The 17,570-nt window shown below is 32.2% G+C and overlaps 1 protein-coding gene across 10 annotated transcripts; it reads right to left on the bottom strand.

Annotated features, from left to right (window-relative positions):
• Window positions 1-1,540: 1,540 nt before the first annotated feature.
• On the bottom strand, window positions 1,541-17,126 carry LOC106673459 (catenin alpha). 10 transcript variants are annotated; one of them, XM_014405600.2, is made up of 20 exons: window positions 17,001-17,124; window positions 16,770-16,885; window positions 16,068-16,257; window positions 15,844-16,010; window positions 15,568-15,777; window positions 14,957-15,133; window positions 14,680-14,883; window positions 11,529-11,558; window positions 10,628-10,743; window positions 9,809-9,926; window positions 9,498-9,747; window positions 9,235-9,435; window positions 5,716-5,867; window positions 5,408-5,483; window positions 4,279-4,346; window positions 3,796-4,218; window positions 3,618-3,734; window positions 2,618-2,710; window positions 2,435-2,461; window positions 2,005-2,092 (listed from the first exon to the last, which is right to left on the bottom strand). In XM_014405600.2, the coding sequence occupies exons 2-19, from the start codon at window positions 16,872-16,874 to the stop codon at window positions 2,438-2,440; spliced, it is 2,721 nt and encodes a 906-aa protein (XP_014261086.1). In that variant the 5' UTR covers window positions 16,875-16,885; window positions 17,001-17,124; the 3' UTR covers window positions 2,005-2,092; window positions 2,435-2,437. The 10 variants fall into 10 exon arrangements, with proteins under 10 accessions (XP_014261079.1, XP_014261078.1, XP_014261083.1 ...); XM_014405599.2 differs by having other exon boundaries at window positions 2,014-2,098; XM_014405593.2 differs by lacking the exons at window positions 2,435-2,461; window positions 5,408-5,483 and adding an exon at window positions 5,539-5,608 and having other exon boundaries at window positions 1,541-2,092; window positions 17,001-17,126.
• Between the last annotated feature and the right edge of the window lie 444 nt (window positions 17,127-17,570).

The raw sequence follows: 17,570 nt of genomic DNA, 5'->3' as shown, positions 1-17,570 counted from the left end.
TTTTTTTTTTTTAAACTTTACATATTTGTTAAAGCTGTTGGTCTCCAACCACGCACTACTTATATAGACGTAGTTCAGAACACACCTCTTCCAGAAAACCCACTTTTGAGCTTGTAGGGTGTATTATTGGAATTGAAGTTATGTCACAGGCCTTTATTATCACTTTGTCAACATTAACAGTAAATTACAATTAATTAAGGTTTTTAGTTGAGATGAAAAAAAGTTAATGGCACGAGCGGGATTCGAACCCACGATCTTCGGCTAGATACGCCGCTGCTCTACCACTTGAGCTATCGTGACCTCGATCCACTTGGACATCAACTTCTTATCTCAACCCCACCTTTTGAATTTTAAGAAGTTGATGTCCGAGTGGATCGAGGTCACAATAGCTCAAGTGGTAGAGCAGCGGCGTATCTAGCCGAAGACCGTGGGTTCGAATCCCGCTCGTGCCATTAACTTTTTTTCATCCCAACTAAAAACCTTAATTAATTGTAATGTATTAATTGGTCAAGCGGACCACGAAATTAGTGAAATTAACAGTAAAGACTATTTTTTTATTTGACCTTTTGGAAATATTTTTAAATCAAAATATTCAGGAGTACCTTTACAAATCCGTGCTGTGAAAAATGTAATAAATAATAATAATCTAACGTTGTCCCCTTGTCATACGTAGTGGTACTTCAAGCGGCAATTAGGCGCGACCTGATCTACCTTATTTTCTTACCATTTAGAGATGATTTGGTTGATTATTGTTCACAGTGCAACTCCTCCACAAGAGAGGTCCTTTTTTTCAATTTCTGAATGATTTATTAAGAACTTTTTATTTATTATTATGTTGTATTTTCTTATGCAAATAAAGTTCTTTCTTCAAAACCACATGTTGTTAAGCTAATAACTTTACTAAAGGATAAGGCGCAGTTTAAAAAGAAAAGGAAAAAGTGTTTCTATTGAGATTTATTAAATCTAGAATATCTACCATATTAGATACAATTCATTAATTTAAATGTAATACTATTCATGTCTGGTACTTTAAATGCCCTGAAAATAGTGATTAAGAATATAATACCTAATTGATTAATACTGTATGTACACCAGCTGACACCCGAATGAATTTTTTTTAAAAATAAATTTTAAGAAAGCATCAAAGATACAATCTGAGGTGATATTAAAACAATGTCAACTCAACAAAATTTTATCTATTCTAGTTCAATACAATTGCTTGAAATAAATGTTAACAAATTTATAAATGTTCTTTTAAATATAAATATAAATATAGTATGCATTAAGAAATAAATACAAACTGACTATAAGTTCAATGCAAACCTAATTTACTATATAAAATAAAATAAATTTTTGAAATAAAGTAGTAAATAATTGTGAAAAAATAGATGCATTCAAATCTCTTTCAATATGTCCTGCCTTGTAAACAAATCAATTTGTATGTTGCCATTTTCATCGTGGAAAACGAAGATGCATACATGCAATAAACAGGAGTCCTAATTGGCGAAATATTAACCCATTTGCATACTAATGTATTTTATAATTATTTGTGGATTTTTCATGTATATTAAAAGAAGATACATTAGTCGATTATGTCATTTAAATACGTCTGGTAACTTGTTTTGCACTTGCATTAATTTTGGAAATCAGAAATTATTCTTTTACAAGTTGCCAATTCATATTTTGTGTCTTGAAATTTAAAAGTAAACAATACCACTGTAAAATTTACAACAATAAAGTACATAAGAAATGTTGGTGGTATAAAAGATTACAATGAATCAAAGATCTTGTACCACTGAAAGAATCAATTTTTAAAATTAGGATAACGACAAAGCAAAAGCAGTGGGAGTGTAAACATATTTGTTTATGTTAAAAAAAAAAACTGAAACAGTACATCTTGAGTACAACAATTCACTATTTCATTACATTAAACAGATTCAGCAGGACTCTGGAATTCACTCAGTGCCTTGATGGGGTTCTGGACCTTTTTCTGTGACCCTTTTCTCACCTTGGCTTTTACTTCCTCAGGCTTCTCAGGTCGCACAAGTGGCTTCTTTTCTGGTGCTTTCATTTTCCACACCACAATCGGTGACTGTAACAATATAGTGCAGGACGCAAATTAAAGACAATCTAACCGAAGTGTTTAACGACAATGTGGTCAGTATACATGCTCAAACTTCTTGGTTAATATGTGGTACATAACATATTTAAGTATACATTAGTTTTAAAGAGAAAAAATTCTACTTAGACACAAGTTTAAAAGTCATAAATAGGTTTTGGGAATAGGAGATAGCACAGTATTTCCAAGGCTACATTTTGTATGTAAAGGATAAGATTTATTTATTTTATTAAAAGACATATGCCCATCCATCAAACTGAGCATTTTGTTCTGTTCCTTGTTAACTCAAAATTTATTTTGAATAGTAATACTTACTCTTCACACATACTCAGTCTTGTACATCTTTTTGCAAATCACAAAACAAATTAGTTCAAACACAATATGTACGTAATTTTAAAATTCAAAAGCCTTTGTTAAAAAAATGTAACACCAACTGCAATGAAGCATAATTCATTGCAAGGCCATAAACCAAAGTTTAAAACAAGCTTCTCTCTTTACCAAGGCAATGTTGCAGAGAATTGAAGTAGAATCAGTAACAGGAAAATAAAAAGATCCAGAATCTCGGTTTAAGATACCTGCCTCAGCTATTTCCTATCCAATAAGTATGTAATTTATTAAGATGACAATTAAATTTTAAATTTATTATACTGTCAATTTGAAATCAATAAGACAATAAACCCACATAATTTGAGTTTCAATAAATCTGTTAAATTGTTAATGCATATTCCCAATCAATTGATCATTGAGATTCTACGGTTAAAGTAGTTTAAAAGAGATTAAATTTATCAGGTTTGCATGTATGTATTAATATGAACAGATAATGGAATGAAAATTGAGTGAAATCCAAAGCATTTTGAAATACTGAATTTATTTTATGAAGTGTTTAGTGACTGTTAGTTAATGATTATTTGACAATTTAATTTTAAATTTATTATACTGATCATCTTTATTGAGATCGTCTTCAGGGCCTGGGATTTATAAACATTTTTATATTTGAACAATGTTTATAAATGCCACACCCTGCAGATGATATCAGTATCGAAACTTTAGCACAACAAAGAAAATGTTTTTCTAAACCTTCGTTACACCAGACCGCATCTCACGATCTCCGACTAAATCATCAACTAACGGTCACTAATTACCACACAGTTCTGTAATACTGTTTCTTCTTATATTTCTACCTATATTAGTTTTATATTATAACAAAATTATTACTGGAATTTGTCATTATTGATCATTTTCACCTATCCTCACTAGTTTGGTCTGTCAGATGTGTTTTGGCATTTCGCCATCTTCAGTAACAATCAAATTACAGATTCATCACCCCATAGACTATATGGAGCAATCTCACAAAATGATTACTACTAATATTAATTGATAAAACGTTAATAAATTTTATTAACTATTATGGGTTTTTCATTTATTAAAAATTAAATAAAATTAATGAACCCACACAAATGGTGTTTTATTATGTAAAAAATATATTTTAGCTACTTACTGTTACGGTTCCTTGTCGTGGATATTTGGTACTTGCCACATAAGAGGATTTAACAGTGAGAACAACTGCATTCATTAAATTTTTAGCTGCTTGAATTAAGGATGTTGCACTGTCCAACTAAATTGTAACAAAAATATATCAATAAAATTATATTTTGCTAATCAACATTTAAACTTACTCCCGAAACAATTAATTCCCCACTTATGTTTTGGACATCAGCTTTGACCTTAGACGTAATGTTAAGTTGGTGGCAGTAGAGTGCTATTCTCTGGAGATATGCCAACAAATCCTTTTTGGTCGAAGACTCTGGACATTGATCTGCAATTTGCCTTGTCAGCTTGTCGAGTTTGGTACCAGCTTCAGAAATCTTCTTGGCTGCGTTAATGACATCCATTGTTGTTTTCAGAGGCCCACGTCCTCTTGTAAAATCTGTCATTTCCATCATAATCATGCACATGTGCTTAGCGAGTACAATGATGTCATTCCCTGTATCATCCCACTTAGCCACTTCTCGATCAAATTTAAGTTTCTCAGTGCGGAAATACTCGACCTGCTGAGCTATCTTCTGTTTGTCTTCTTCAGTCATCTTTCGCATTGCTTCCTAAAATAAGAAATATTTACAGATTCTTCTCATTTTCTGACTTTAAACGTATATTGATACCCTGGCGGTTGTTATTCCACTGATGTCAGGATATTCATCCACACCATGATCGACAGTTTGGACGCTTGCTATAAAAAAATAGTAACACTTTTTAGAACATAAAACACATAAATAATAAAATAATAATTAGTCAATTATCACATCTATTGTTCACTAAACCATAACTTTAAGATGATATAAAGCATGCATCTATAGGTACAGAAATTAAAATATGTTAATCTTGAGTTCCCTGAAATAAATTAACAAAATATTTTTCAAATTTAGTGAATTGTAAGTAAAACAATAGCCCAGCCCAGAAACTAAAATTATAGATATTTATAAAAATATTTAACGTTATTGCTCAATTATTTGGCAACAAGTAAAAACTATTTTAGTTGTAATATACAATTCCTTTTCATAGAGGTTTTTTCTTATTTCTAGGCCTTTAAATTTTTTTTTTATAGCACTAAAGAAATTAAAATTCATGTATTTGAAAATGGTGCAGGATGCTGACAAGCTGCATATTGGAAATTTTATTGAAAACCTTTAAAAAAGATCTAGAAATAAGAACACTTAAACCATCAATGAAAATAAAACAAGGACAACAAAAACGAAGAAATAAAAAAAATTATTTTTCTCTAATCTGTGTTATATTAAATATACCTCCACCAATTGCAATAAAAATTTAAATGTTTCAAACACCACATTTACTTAAAATAATAAATATAAAAAATAAATTAAAAAAACTAGCTTCACTATGACGTTATAATATGATGGTAAAGCTAATTTTGTTATCGATGACAATTATTATTTCATCACATTAAATATTTTCATAGAAATGGAGAATGATGGAGTGAGTGCTGTGTTCAATCCTTTTTTTTTTTTTTTTTTAAAGAAGATAGTTCCTACTCACAGCAAGTACTTACTGTGAGTAGGAACTATCTTTAAAAAAAAGGATTAAATATTTTCTGTTTCAAAAATTATATTTTCTTTTTACAAACTTCAAAGTTTACCTGTTGTGGTGTTATATCATCAGTAAGTTTTTTATTTATATGTACAAGTAAGTTTTTTATTTATATGTACAAACGAGTAAAGAAATAAAAATAAAATGTAATAAAAATCCATAAAACAAAAAATTTGGTTGTCTTACTTTGCTTAGGCCTGTTATCAATCATCAAATCTTCATAAGGTTCGAATTCGGTATCTGTATCTAACTCTTCCGAAGTCTGTAAAAGTGCAAAACTAAATGATCTACTGAACATGCAACATTCTAAATCTTACATTTGCTGCGAGTCTCGAATGCATATTGCTCATCGATCTCGACTTCTTCTGGATCAAGTTCTTCATCCGTCTTTTGTTAGCATTGTAAAACATTTATATTTTAAATCACTAAATTTTTATGCGATCCGTTTTAAATTTGAGATGAAATGATACACAATTAGGAATATATTTTCTTACCCTATTCATAAGCACAGCTCGGCGGATTTCCCTCACACCATCATAGACTAACCTCGAGGCATCAATGAATTCATTCTCATCAACATCTTTCGGCGGATTTGATGAAAGTGCATCCACTGCTGCTTCAACCCTTTGAGCAAAATTTGGCATCACTACAAACAAATGATAATATTAACACAATAACTAAAACAGTGTTTTTTGTTTCTATATAGATTGTTGATGAACACAATCTAATTACAAGCATTGTAGGTTGATACAACAAAATCTCTAATTGATTAGTTTTAGAAACAAGATATAAACGGAACATATAAAACGTAATAAATGAGAAACACATTAACTCAGATTTTATTTTTAATCTTGTAAAATCAGAAAAAACAAATAAGTTCTTACATTACCATGGAATGAAAGATTTAACTTCCATTTTGTTACACATTTAAAAAATAAAGTGCAAAAATGTGTTTTTAGTTTATATGCCTTTGTGATGGGAAAACTGACATTTTATTTAAAACTTTAACACAAAAGCCTACTAAAATAAATTTTTCGTATATAAAAAAAGAATTCGTATATAAAATAACAAGGAAACAAAATGAAAAATAAACTGCTTGTTTATTTAACACACAAGGCTCCAATATCTTAATGCAAAAATGTGTGGTGATTAGTGACCGTTAATCGATAATTATTCAGAAATCAGAGATGCGATCTGGTGTAATGTAGGTTTCAGAAAAACATTTTCTTTATCGTGCCAACGTTTCGATCTTTATTGAGATCATCTTCAGGGCCTCGGATTAATAAACATTGTTTAAATTTTACAAATACATGTAGGATGTGGAAAAAAATGAATTTATACAATGCAAAATATATTTTTTATATTTAATCAAAGTATTTCTACTCACTCAAAGTGTTTGTCTTCTGTGTAATTGCGCCATTCTTTTGTGTCGTGTTGAGAGTGCCAATGAGATATTGCTGTTTTATGTTTATATATGTTGAATTTTGAAGGGGTGGGGAAGGAAGTCGGTATAGAAAAGACATTTTTGTATAAGGCGTCAGCTAAAGCTGATAGACAACTATATAAGAACGACAGCACTGGTAAACAAGCCTCTCCATTACTGTCAGCATGCATACAGAGCAGGAAGATCAACAGAAACTGCACTGTACCAACTAACCAGTGACCTAAAGGAAACACTGGAAACAAAGGAAATAGCAATCTGCGCGTTCCTCGATATTGAGGGAGCTTTCGACAATGTATCTCATGCATCAATGGAAGCCACCCTGGGGAAAAAACACATAGACCAAACCACATCTAGATGGATTGGAGAACTGCTAAGAACCAAAATAGCTGAAGCAAATGTAGGAATAAACACTATAGAAGTTAGAACAACAAAAGGATGTCCTCAAGGAGGGATATTATCACCTCTTCTATGGAGCCTAACAGTTAATGAACTGCTCGAAACCCTGGACCGCTCAGGAATAAAATGTCAGGGATATGCAGATGACATAGTTCTGACAGCCAGGGGAAAATTCGAGGAAACCCTCTGCAATATAATCCAAGAGGGACTGAAAATCACAGAAGAATGGTGTAAAAGCGCAGGCTTAGGGATTAAACCAAACAAAACAACTATAGTCACTTTTACATGGAAAAGGAAACTAGATCACATGAGAGAAATAACACTCAATAACACTGTGATAGAAATCAAAAATGAAGTCAAATATCTGGGCATCACACTAGATAAAACACTAACATTTAAGAAACACATCAGCTCCATCATCACAAAGGCGACACGAGCTTTGATGGTGTGCAGAAGAATAGCAGGAAGAAACTGGGGATGCAGGCCAGAAACCCTGTTATAGATGTACACCATAATAGTAAGACCTTTACTTACATACGGAGCTATAGCCTGAGCTGATAAAGCAGAACAAATAACCAAAAGGAAAGAACTCACAAAAATACAGAGACTTGCATGCATCTGCATAACGGGAGCAATGAGAACATGTCCTACAATTAGCATGGAAAAGATATTAGGACTAATCCCCCTACATCACATGGAAGAAAGGACAGCACAGAAAACCATAATCAACTTTATCAGAGAGGAACCTCCAACAGGAATAAAACTGAAATGGAGAGACAGAAACAAACTATGGAAAGACCATCCAACACTCATGGCTCCAACAGACGACATGAACAGGATGTTTGAATTTAACCAAAAATTCCGAATACATCGGACATACAAAAAGGAATGGGAAAGAAAGGGAAATAACTCCTTTAAAAATGGCACCATCCTCTGGTACATAGATGAATCTAGAACACAAGAAGGTACGGGGGCAGGAGTATTTGGACCCGGAACCAAATACTCAGAACCCATGGGAAAACACACCAGTATCTTCTAAGCTGAGATTCACGCAATTGAAAGATGTATCCAATTCAATCTAAGTAAAGGATACAAAAACAAAAATATAGCTATCATGTCAGATAGTCAAGCAGCCATCAAAGCACTAAGCTCAAGCATCATTAGTTCAAGGATGGTGCTGAACTGCAAAAACAAATTAAACACACTAGGTATGCAGAATAAAGTCAGCCTCTGCTGGGTCCCAGGATACATGGGAGTAGAAGGCAATGAGAAAGCGGACACCCTTGCAAGGAAAGGGGCTGTCACACCGTTGATAGGACCCGAACCTGTGGCATAGGAATCCACACTATTAACAAATATCTCTCAGGCAGAAGGACAAAAAGAAAATGAAGGAACAATGGAATTCACTCATTGGACATAGACAATCCAAGAATCTTCTAACCAATTTTGGCAAGAAAGAAATCACAGAATGTGTCAAAGGAAGCAGGAACCGACTGCAAATCCTAACAGGATTCCTAACAGGACACTGTAGATTAAATGGACACCTAAAGAAAATTGGAACAATCCAAGATGGCACATGTAGATTCTGCAAGGAGGCAGAAGAGACACCAACACATTTACTAACAAACTGCGGAGCTACATTAGCCCGCAGGAGGAAATGTTTTGGGATGTATAATGTGACCATAGAAGAGCTTCAACCACTAAAACCGGGCCTATTAATCAAGTTTCTTGATGAAATAGGACTCACCGATGTGCTTTAGGCAGAGAACGGGGGATACAATAGCTATTAAAGGGCACAGTATACTTCTTTGAGGTGAAAAGAGCCGACGAAGGGAAAAAAAAGTTGGTAATGGTTCGGCCAAATTATCCTGAAACCTACATCACAGCAGACCACATCTCACGATTTCTGAATAATTACTTAATGCAAAAGTTTGGCTTCCAACGAATGCCCAATTTCAACAAATTGGGAAATCATTTCCCATAATATATTTCTTAACTGGCAGACGACTAGTTCATGCCATTACAAGTATTATTTTGTTATTTTGTAAAAAAAAAGTAATATTTTGTTTTCTTTTCCAATTATACTTTTATAAATAAAAATAATATATTTCTTAACTAGTAACATAGATTAATTGATTTTTAAATGAAATTTAAGAAACAAAAAAATACAGACCTTGATCCCTTAATACTTTAATAGCCTCTAAAACCCTTTCAGTGTAAATTCCAGGTTCATAATTGTCCATTTCAGCAGTAACAACGTTTGCAACCCTTGCACTTCTTCCTCGTATAGCACCAGCAGTTCTGTCTAAAGAATCACCATCGCCTTCTTGTAATGCAAGAACACATTTATTTACGTCTTCCAATATATGATTTTCTGTGGGGGAATAAGTGCATAAATTAAATTATTATATTTACAAAAATAAGTATAAAGCATACCAGAAACTGCTAGAAAATCATCAATTGTTGTTATGTCATCAACAGCCTCTGTTAACACACGGACTTGATTTTCCCAAGCATCTCTAAAAACATCCATGTTTTCAAGAGCCACTTTTGACCTGGGCCTTGCTGCAAGGATGCGAGCAGCATTGATTACTTGAGGGCACAGCGCATCAATCTGTGCTGCAGCATAACGAACCATCTTGACGCCATCTTCATTTCCAGACATACTGCAGGCAAGGTTAGCTACCTAAAAACCATAAATTGAAATAAAAAGCTGTTGTTTACATGGATGTAACACTATCACTCACCTCAACAAGTTTGTTCGCATGCTCTGTAAAAACAAGCGCATACTCCTCAACTTCTTTTTCATTGCCTGCTCTGGCAGACTCTATAAGAACAAGAAGGGGAACACTTGTTTCTAGAAAGCTAAAACAATAAAAAAAGTTTAAAACAGTTATTAACATAAAATCATTATTAATTATTAAACACAGTTTTTATGAATGTTTTTTGACCATAATTGGAAGGCGTATTAATATGCTTGTTATTTTTTGAAATGAGTCATGCCAGCACTGAGCTATAATCATTTTATCACATTATTCATTATACCTTTTTAATGTTTTATTTAATTGATTTTTAAAACTGTAAAATTAATTACAATAGTAAAACTATATTAATATAAGAGAACAAAAAAAGTTAAGTCTGATTAGAATGCAAATGGTGTGCCTCCTTCACCTTTTCTTTACTGGATTATTAAGTATGAAATAGATAATTAAATTTTTTTTTATATATATAGCAATTTAGCGATGAACTGAGAGGCTGATTCTGTAACCGAGTTGCCAACCAGAGTTCACATTTAGGCATGCTTTTTGGTGAGTTCAATTCTTACATACTTAACACAGATCTGATATGTTAAATCTTTTAATTTTGATTAAACTTCTCTTTCCATCATGGGAATGCAATACAAATGATGTTCATTGTCTTAAAAACTTTATGTTATAATCACCTTTTCCACGATGAATAATTTGTGTCCTTTTAATTATATAATTTTTAGCCTCATTAAAATATAAAATGCCACTTTTGCTTAAGTGTTCAATTGGTAAAATTGATATTATTTACAATATTAATACCTGTCTGATACGTGATCAACTACTGCTTTGCGAAGCTGCCTTCTTAGGTCTCTAGTCTTACGGCACATGTGGTCAATAGCCCGCCCAAGACCCTCACTCTGCTCTTTCACACTCATCTAAATCATTAATAAATAAATTGTACAATCTATACTACTCTAATATTATACCAGGCATCTAAAATGCCTAGGTGAATGCAAACAAAAAAATATTCAATATGTTTTAATGCAAAAAATAAACCTAGTTCAAAGTAATTTTTTAATGTATGTATACATTCGATCTTCTAACGATCTGGTCATGCACTGGCAATAACATTGGAAAGTGAAACACATTTAGAGGAAGCAAAAGTGAATGGATCACAGGAAGAAAACAAAGGACTGTGAAATCAATTTTTCCATGCATCTGAATCCATGCCTGACCAACATTTGTAATTTGGAAAAACATTTACCAAATCTACTTTAATGTGATTAAACGAAGGTCAAAACAAAACTTATTTAGGGGTTTACAAAGGTTCTTAAATATTTTAACATTGGTGAATCTGGCTTTGAGGTTCTACAAATTAGGTTAGCTAAAGAACCAAACCTGTTAAAATAGATGTAGATATTTATACAGATTTTTTTAAATATAGATTATAATTACTTATTATCGAGATTTCAATGTAGGTATTTACAATGTATATATATTATACGCATATGTATATATTATTTACTTAGATAATTGAATTAATAATAAGATAATATTAAACCAGACACACCCACAAAGTTAAATAAATGGTATATTATATCATTGAATCTAGAAACTAAATGCATTCACAATTAATATCAAACCAATAATTACAGTTAATAGTAAAATAAAACAGTGCATATATGTTTCAAATAAATCCAAAAGAAAGACAGATTCCTACCCTTTTCCCAGCTCTCTGCATTTGCAGTTGCTACCAAAAACAATAAAATAAATAAATAAAAATAACACTTTCTGTTTAAACATACATTTGTACAATACAATGTTCATTGATAAGCCTGATTAAATTCCCAAAATAATAGATCAAAATAGATTAATACTAATTGTTAAGAAAAAGTTACACACTTAATTAATTTACATTTAGACATGTGTACTTCCATTTTCTTGGAATACACAATTTTCATATAGACATGTTTCTGTGTTTGATTGTGTTTCACTCTTCTAAACCATTTATCTATCCATTTGCACATTTTGAACTGTCTTTCGGTTTTTATTGCTTAAAATTACCTAACTGATCCAATTTTGTTGAATTTATTTTTTAAAGAAAGAATTCACGAAAATGCATGTATTAACTTAAATTGCAAATAATATTACTACCAATGGTAAGATGAAAATGGGCGCAAGTTTTTTCTCTCTCCATCAACCAGAAAATGGATAAATGATTATTCAGATTTATGGCTTGTTGGGAAGGTGGTATATATACTTTTTTTTTGTATTTGCGTATGTGAAGAATGTCCAAATTTGAAATTTGTATTACTATTTTACTTTCTTCGTTGTCCTTTTTTTTTTTTAATTTTCATTTATTTTTTAAGCCGTCTTACTGAAGTGTTTTTTAAATGAAAAATTAACTTATTTTTATCATTAATTATTTGACTTTTTTTAACGGCTATCAACCCGTCCGGTTATTTAAGCCCTAATTATTTTATTTTATTAACGTAAACAAACCGACACAATACAATTCTTTTGAAATAATCAGTGGCAGAAAAAAAAAAAAAAAAAAAAAAAAAAAAAAAAAAAAAAAAAAAAAAAAAAGCATAATTCCTCTTTATTAATTTGAATTATTATCATTAATTAATTTGAAATTATCAAACTTATTATTTATTTAAGTATGATTTTTTGTCTGATTGGAAATTTTCGGTTCTATGTCCTTTCAAAATTCATATGTACTAGATCGACAAAAAAATAAATAAATAAATAAATAAATAAAAAAAAATTAAAAAAAAACACAATCTATTAAAAATAAATCTCTCAATTATGTATTAGTCAGGTGCATTTGAATATTTTTTAAAATGAGGGGTTTAGTTTGAAGAACTTTTTGATTTGACGAGAGCGAAAGCCTAGGGATATTTGTGCATTTTTCTTAGAATATTTTAACTACGTATATTGCTTTGTTTCCAATAAGTTTGTTTCCCTCTTCCAAAAACTATTGCTGAACACCAGATCGGTACTATATTGCCTCAGTTTATAAGAAAATGATACGCACCCTCTTTGGCACAAGCGTCAATTATCAAAAGTATCACAGTTTTACTGAGTCTACGTCCCTCTTTTTATATTTCCTGGGATAACAGGACAATGCGGCCTCTCTTTAGCTCAAAGGGTTCTGACATTTATAATATATAAATGATCTTTTATTGAACCAATGGACAAATGTTTCTACTGTAGCTTTGACTTGAAAAACATGCATAAAATCAGCCGATTGTATTGTACATTCGCGCACCACCAACCAACCTAACAGCGTACAGTAACAGCCGAACTAGAACTGTCGGCCAATAGTGAGTGTGCAATGGCCTTTAAGTTAAAATGTCACTAAATCGACTACAAAAGTAAAAAATATTCTTATTTTATAAACAGTTACATCCAATTTAATGATTAATAAACCGCACATACCTAACCAATCAAAACTTTTCACATTAAATTCACAGATTGAATCTTTTCGAGAGCATATAAAAAATTGAGAATGACAAGGGAAAAATTTTAAGGGCAAAATATGACTCCATTATGAAATAAATAAAGGCTATATTCTCTTAAAACAATTCAATTATTGAATTAATGAAAAAGAAATAGATTAAAGGGGGGCGTCGGTGGCCGCAACAGTTTAGGCATTGACACGATGCTCATCAATGTAAAGTAAAGGTCCCGGGTTCGAATCCAGCGGCCCTGCATTTGAACCCGACATACTTACAAATGGGATTTTTTTCAAAAACACCGGTACCCCGAAGGTTGATATAACCTCTGCATTTTAAGCAAAAAATAAGGATTTTCAAATTACACTTAATTCTAACATGTTTAATACGTTTTATTTTACGACGGTTCTCCACCATTAATATCATAAATTAAACAAAAACTTGGATTATTGCATATTTTACATGTGTCACATTTGCATTTATTTTAAATGTATTCAGGTTCGATCAAGACCTCTGGGGATCTGTTTCTCACAAAAAGGATTCAGAGTTGGGCCCTCTTATTGAATCGAGAACAGATTGTGACACATGTTACATACAACTTTTAAGTCATTTAATGCATAATTTTGCCTTTTTTTGAGGTTTTTACTGAACGTTTTTGTTTTTCACAGCACAGAAAATCTGGTCTAGATGATCTATACATTGTAGTATGGTACCTTGTCATCATGTTCTGTAATATTTAAAGGTTGAAGAGAATTGGGGAAAAAAACTCCCCCCTGCATTCCCAATCTTACTTTAAAATAAACACCGATTTAAAATCACAATCGAGTTATTCTGTTATCAACCAACTTCAATTATACTTGACAATTAATTAAGGTTTTTAGTTGAGATGAAAAAAGTTAATGGCACGAGAGGGTTTTGAACCCACAACCTTCGGCTAGATACGCTGGGGTTTGAGATGGGGAGTTGATGTCCGAGTGGATCGAGGTCACAATAGCTGGTAGAGCAGCGGCGTATCTAGCCGAAGGTCGTGGATTCGAATCCCTCTCGTGCCATTAACTTTTTTTCAACTCAACTAAAAACCTTAATTAATTGTCATGTATTAATTGGTCAAGTGGACCACGAACTCTGATTTGAGATATTATTGGGTATGTGATTTTTTAATTTACTTTTAAATCTTTTTCAGCTAATGTGTCGATTTTATTACGTTTTCTCCACACAATAAAACAACAATAAAATTGCAATGACCAAGTTGGCATACTGTCAATGCTTGCACCATGAAATGATTGAATGTTGACATGTAGTCAATGTGTTAATTCCTAGTAAAATCTAAATATAAGACAATCTAATTAAATATATTTATACTTAACGATTATATAATATTTAAACAATTTGAGAGAAAAGGTAACTCACATTAGCCATATACTCAGATAAAAGGTCCTGTAAAGCCTGTCTAACAGCATTACATTCCGCAACAATTCTTTCTCTTCTTTCATCTCGAGTGCAGGAAGAATCGGCCATTAATGCAGCACCACTGATGATACTTTCAAGCCTTTCTTCAAGAGATGGTCTTGTCCTGACTTCACTATACGCTAGTGGCTCCATAACCATTCTCTCCTATCCTCAAACAAATCATTTAGCTTTAGAAAATGATAATTGTATTGTCAGAAATAAATAAAATACAACTAACATCAAAGTCATCGAGGGCTGCAGCAAGTTCGCCTGGACCTTCGTAGGGGTTGGTTGTAGTCGTAGGACCCTTTCCTTGAGCTACATCACTAATTGTATTCACTGCTTCACAAACCTGCTTGAACACATAGTCCCTGTTTGCTTTGGCAGCAGCAAGTTCTGGATGTCTAACATAAACCTAGTAAAAAAATAAATTATTTTAAGAAAGGGGGAGGAAAAAACTATTATATAAAAATCTATCAGTTAGGGATGATTTGTAAAAAAAATGATGAAGATAGTATGGAATTAACATAAAATAAGAGCTATTGGTAACAAAAAGTAAAATTTTATTAATTTGTTTTTATTTTAAAAAGATTACTTTTGGAATAAGACAGCCATATTACTCTTTTATGTATTTGAATGTGAAACATATTTTGGAGGCACCTGCCACCCCTTTTCAGTCCTGTTTATTTACTTTTTAAAGATAAAAATCTCTGTATTAATAAGAAAATGTATAAAACAAGACAAGGGGTAAAAATTTAAAACAAAAGGGAAATTATTTTTATTATATAGCACTTTGAGGATAATTAAAAGTGTTTAATTAAACCTTATTAAAAATAAATAAAATAAAACCTTTGAGGCAGTCAAAAGCATTGTGGAGTGTTTTTTTAGTACAGCTCTGGCAGCGGCCAAATCATCTCTGAGCTGAGTGTCTTTCAGTTCTAGTTGTCTTTTTGCGGCTTGAGACATTAATTCAGTTGCATTGCGACCAAATTCTTTTATGTTTTCTAATAATTCACTTTGGCTTGACACATTTTTTAACTTTTCCAAGTCATCTTCTACCTACAATTTTTTTTTTAATTTACCAAAATACTTTGCATGTAAAGTTGTATTTAAAATGAAACTCACGACACGGAGAGATTTCAACAGAAGATGCACATCCACCATGTCAGCAAGTATAAGAAGTCTAGTCACTGCTGAAAGAAGGTTCCTGGCAGCACGTACCATATTCCCTCTCTTTAGAGAAGAACAAGGGTCATCAGCAAATTCTCTAGCAGCAGCACTCATGGCCTCTCCTGCGATAGTGTGAATATTATTTTTGAAATATTAATCCGACTCTAAAAAGACCACACCTGTTTTGCGGACTTCCTCGACAGCAGAAAGCATTTCTTGTTTAATGTCAGGATTTTCGTAAGCTATCATTTCTCCTTTTTCAATGAAATTTTCAGTCGCTTTCTCAACTGCAGCAACAAGAACATGAGCTCTTTTAGACCTACCCTTCTTTTTCTTGCTAGGTCCTTTGGTATTTACAAGTGTAGTTACCTGAAACAACATTAAACTTAAACCAACTGCCTCCTTCAATTATACAACTCTATTGACGGCTTATATTCTTAAAACAGTTAAATTGGTGTTGGAATGTGTCACATTTTCACATTAAACCAAACTATTGATTTGTGTTTTTAAATTATTATAATACAATATTAATCAATTTATGGTGGTCTAATTGACCATGTTAATTATTTCAATTAATTATTCTTTTTATGTAAGGTCTCGGTTGAGATGAAAAAGTTAGTGTCACGAGCGGAATTCGAACTCGACCTTCGGCACAGTACGCCACTGCTTTACCTGTCACCATAGCTCAAGTGGTTAGAGCAATGGTGTATTGAGCCGGAGGTCATGAGTTCGAATCCCGCTCGTGACACTTTTACACCTCAACCAAAACCTTACATAAAATAAGAAAAATTATAAAATATATTTTTAAAAAATAGTAATTTAAAGAAATATAGTCGTTGGACGATGGGTTAAAGTACATGGTTTATATAGTTGAATATTACCTGTAATACTAAAGGCTCCAATGTTTTTTCTACCGACATCGTACGTATCTCTAGGTTTTTGGGATCCCATTTCACCGTAATGGTACCAAAATGATCAGCCATCATGAAAATCTGATCTGGAAAATGTATGAATATGCTTTTAGAATCCTTTCACCTGCCCGGAGAAAAGGGCACGAAATATTTGTCAGGAATAAAATATAATGCAAGATGAAGCATACTGCCACACCATACCGTTTTCTCTCTAGTTTTCCTATAAGCTTATTAAGAAAACGTCAACAGGATAAGAAGACAAAGAACAGATAAGGAAAGAGTCACTGACTCATAGACCCAAGCTAAAGGCTACTAACGCTTATGGAATTTGTCGGTAACAAATCTACTAAAGATTAAAGACCACACCCATTAAGTACGGGAAAAAATTAGAAACAAGTGATGAAATCGCCAAAGCAATCACTTTTTCTTTTCTTTTTTAACTTATTTATTTGGAGACTTGTACATACAGATAATATATTAATACAGAAAAAAAAGGAGGCGCAGCCTGCCGCTATCTACAAAACTAAACAAAAGTGATACTACTCTAAAGGTGTTTCCACAAAAATTTTCTTCCATTCAAATCAAAATAAACCCGACTGTAATTTTAATAGCTAAAATCGAAATAAAGCCATGATAAACACGTTAATAACATAATTTAGAATTAAAATAGAAAATGGTAATCAATTTTCCCCAACTTTTCAGCGAGTGCCACTTGACAATTTAAACGCAGCGCTACGGAAACTGAGAATAATTGTAGTTTATATTATCGTA

Source organism: Cimex lectularius, unplaced genomic scaffold (genome assembly GCF_000648675.2).
Source record: "Cimex lectularius strain Harlan isolate CLEC.00 unplaced genomic scaffold, Clec_2.1 scaffold365, whole genome shotgun sequence".
Taxonomy (NCBI): Eukaryota; Metazoa; Arthropoda; class Insecta; order Hemiptera; family Cimicidae; genus Cimex; species Cimex lectularius.
This window is presented reverse-complemented; position numbering and strand designations above follow the sequence as displayed.

Bases quoted from the DNA above. Each gene is read 5' to 3' on its own strand.
- LOC106673459 (XM_014405592.2), bottom strand. From the start codon at position 16,874: ATGATGGCTGATCATTTTGGTACCATTACGGTGAAATGGGATCCCAAA. The intron at 15,134-15,567 runs GTTTTATTTTAT...TTTTTTTACTAG, and splicing joins TGCTTTTGACTGCCTCAAAG to GTTTATGTTAGACATCCAGA. The intron at 10,744-11,528 runs GTAGGAATCTGT...TTAATGATTTAG, and splicing joins TGCAGAGAGCTGGGAAAAGG to ATGAGTGTGAAAGAGCAGAG.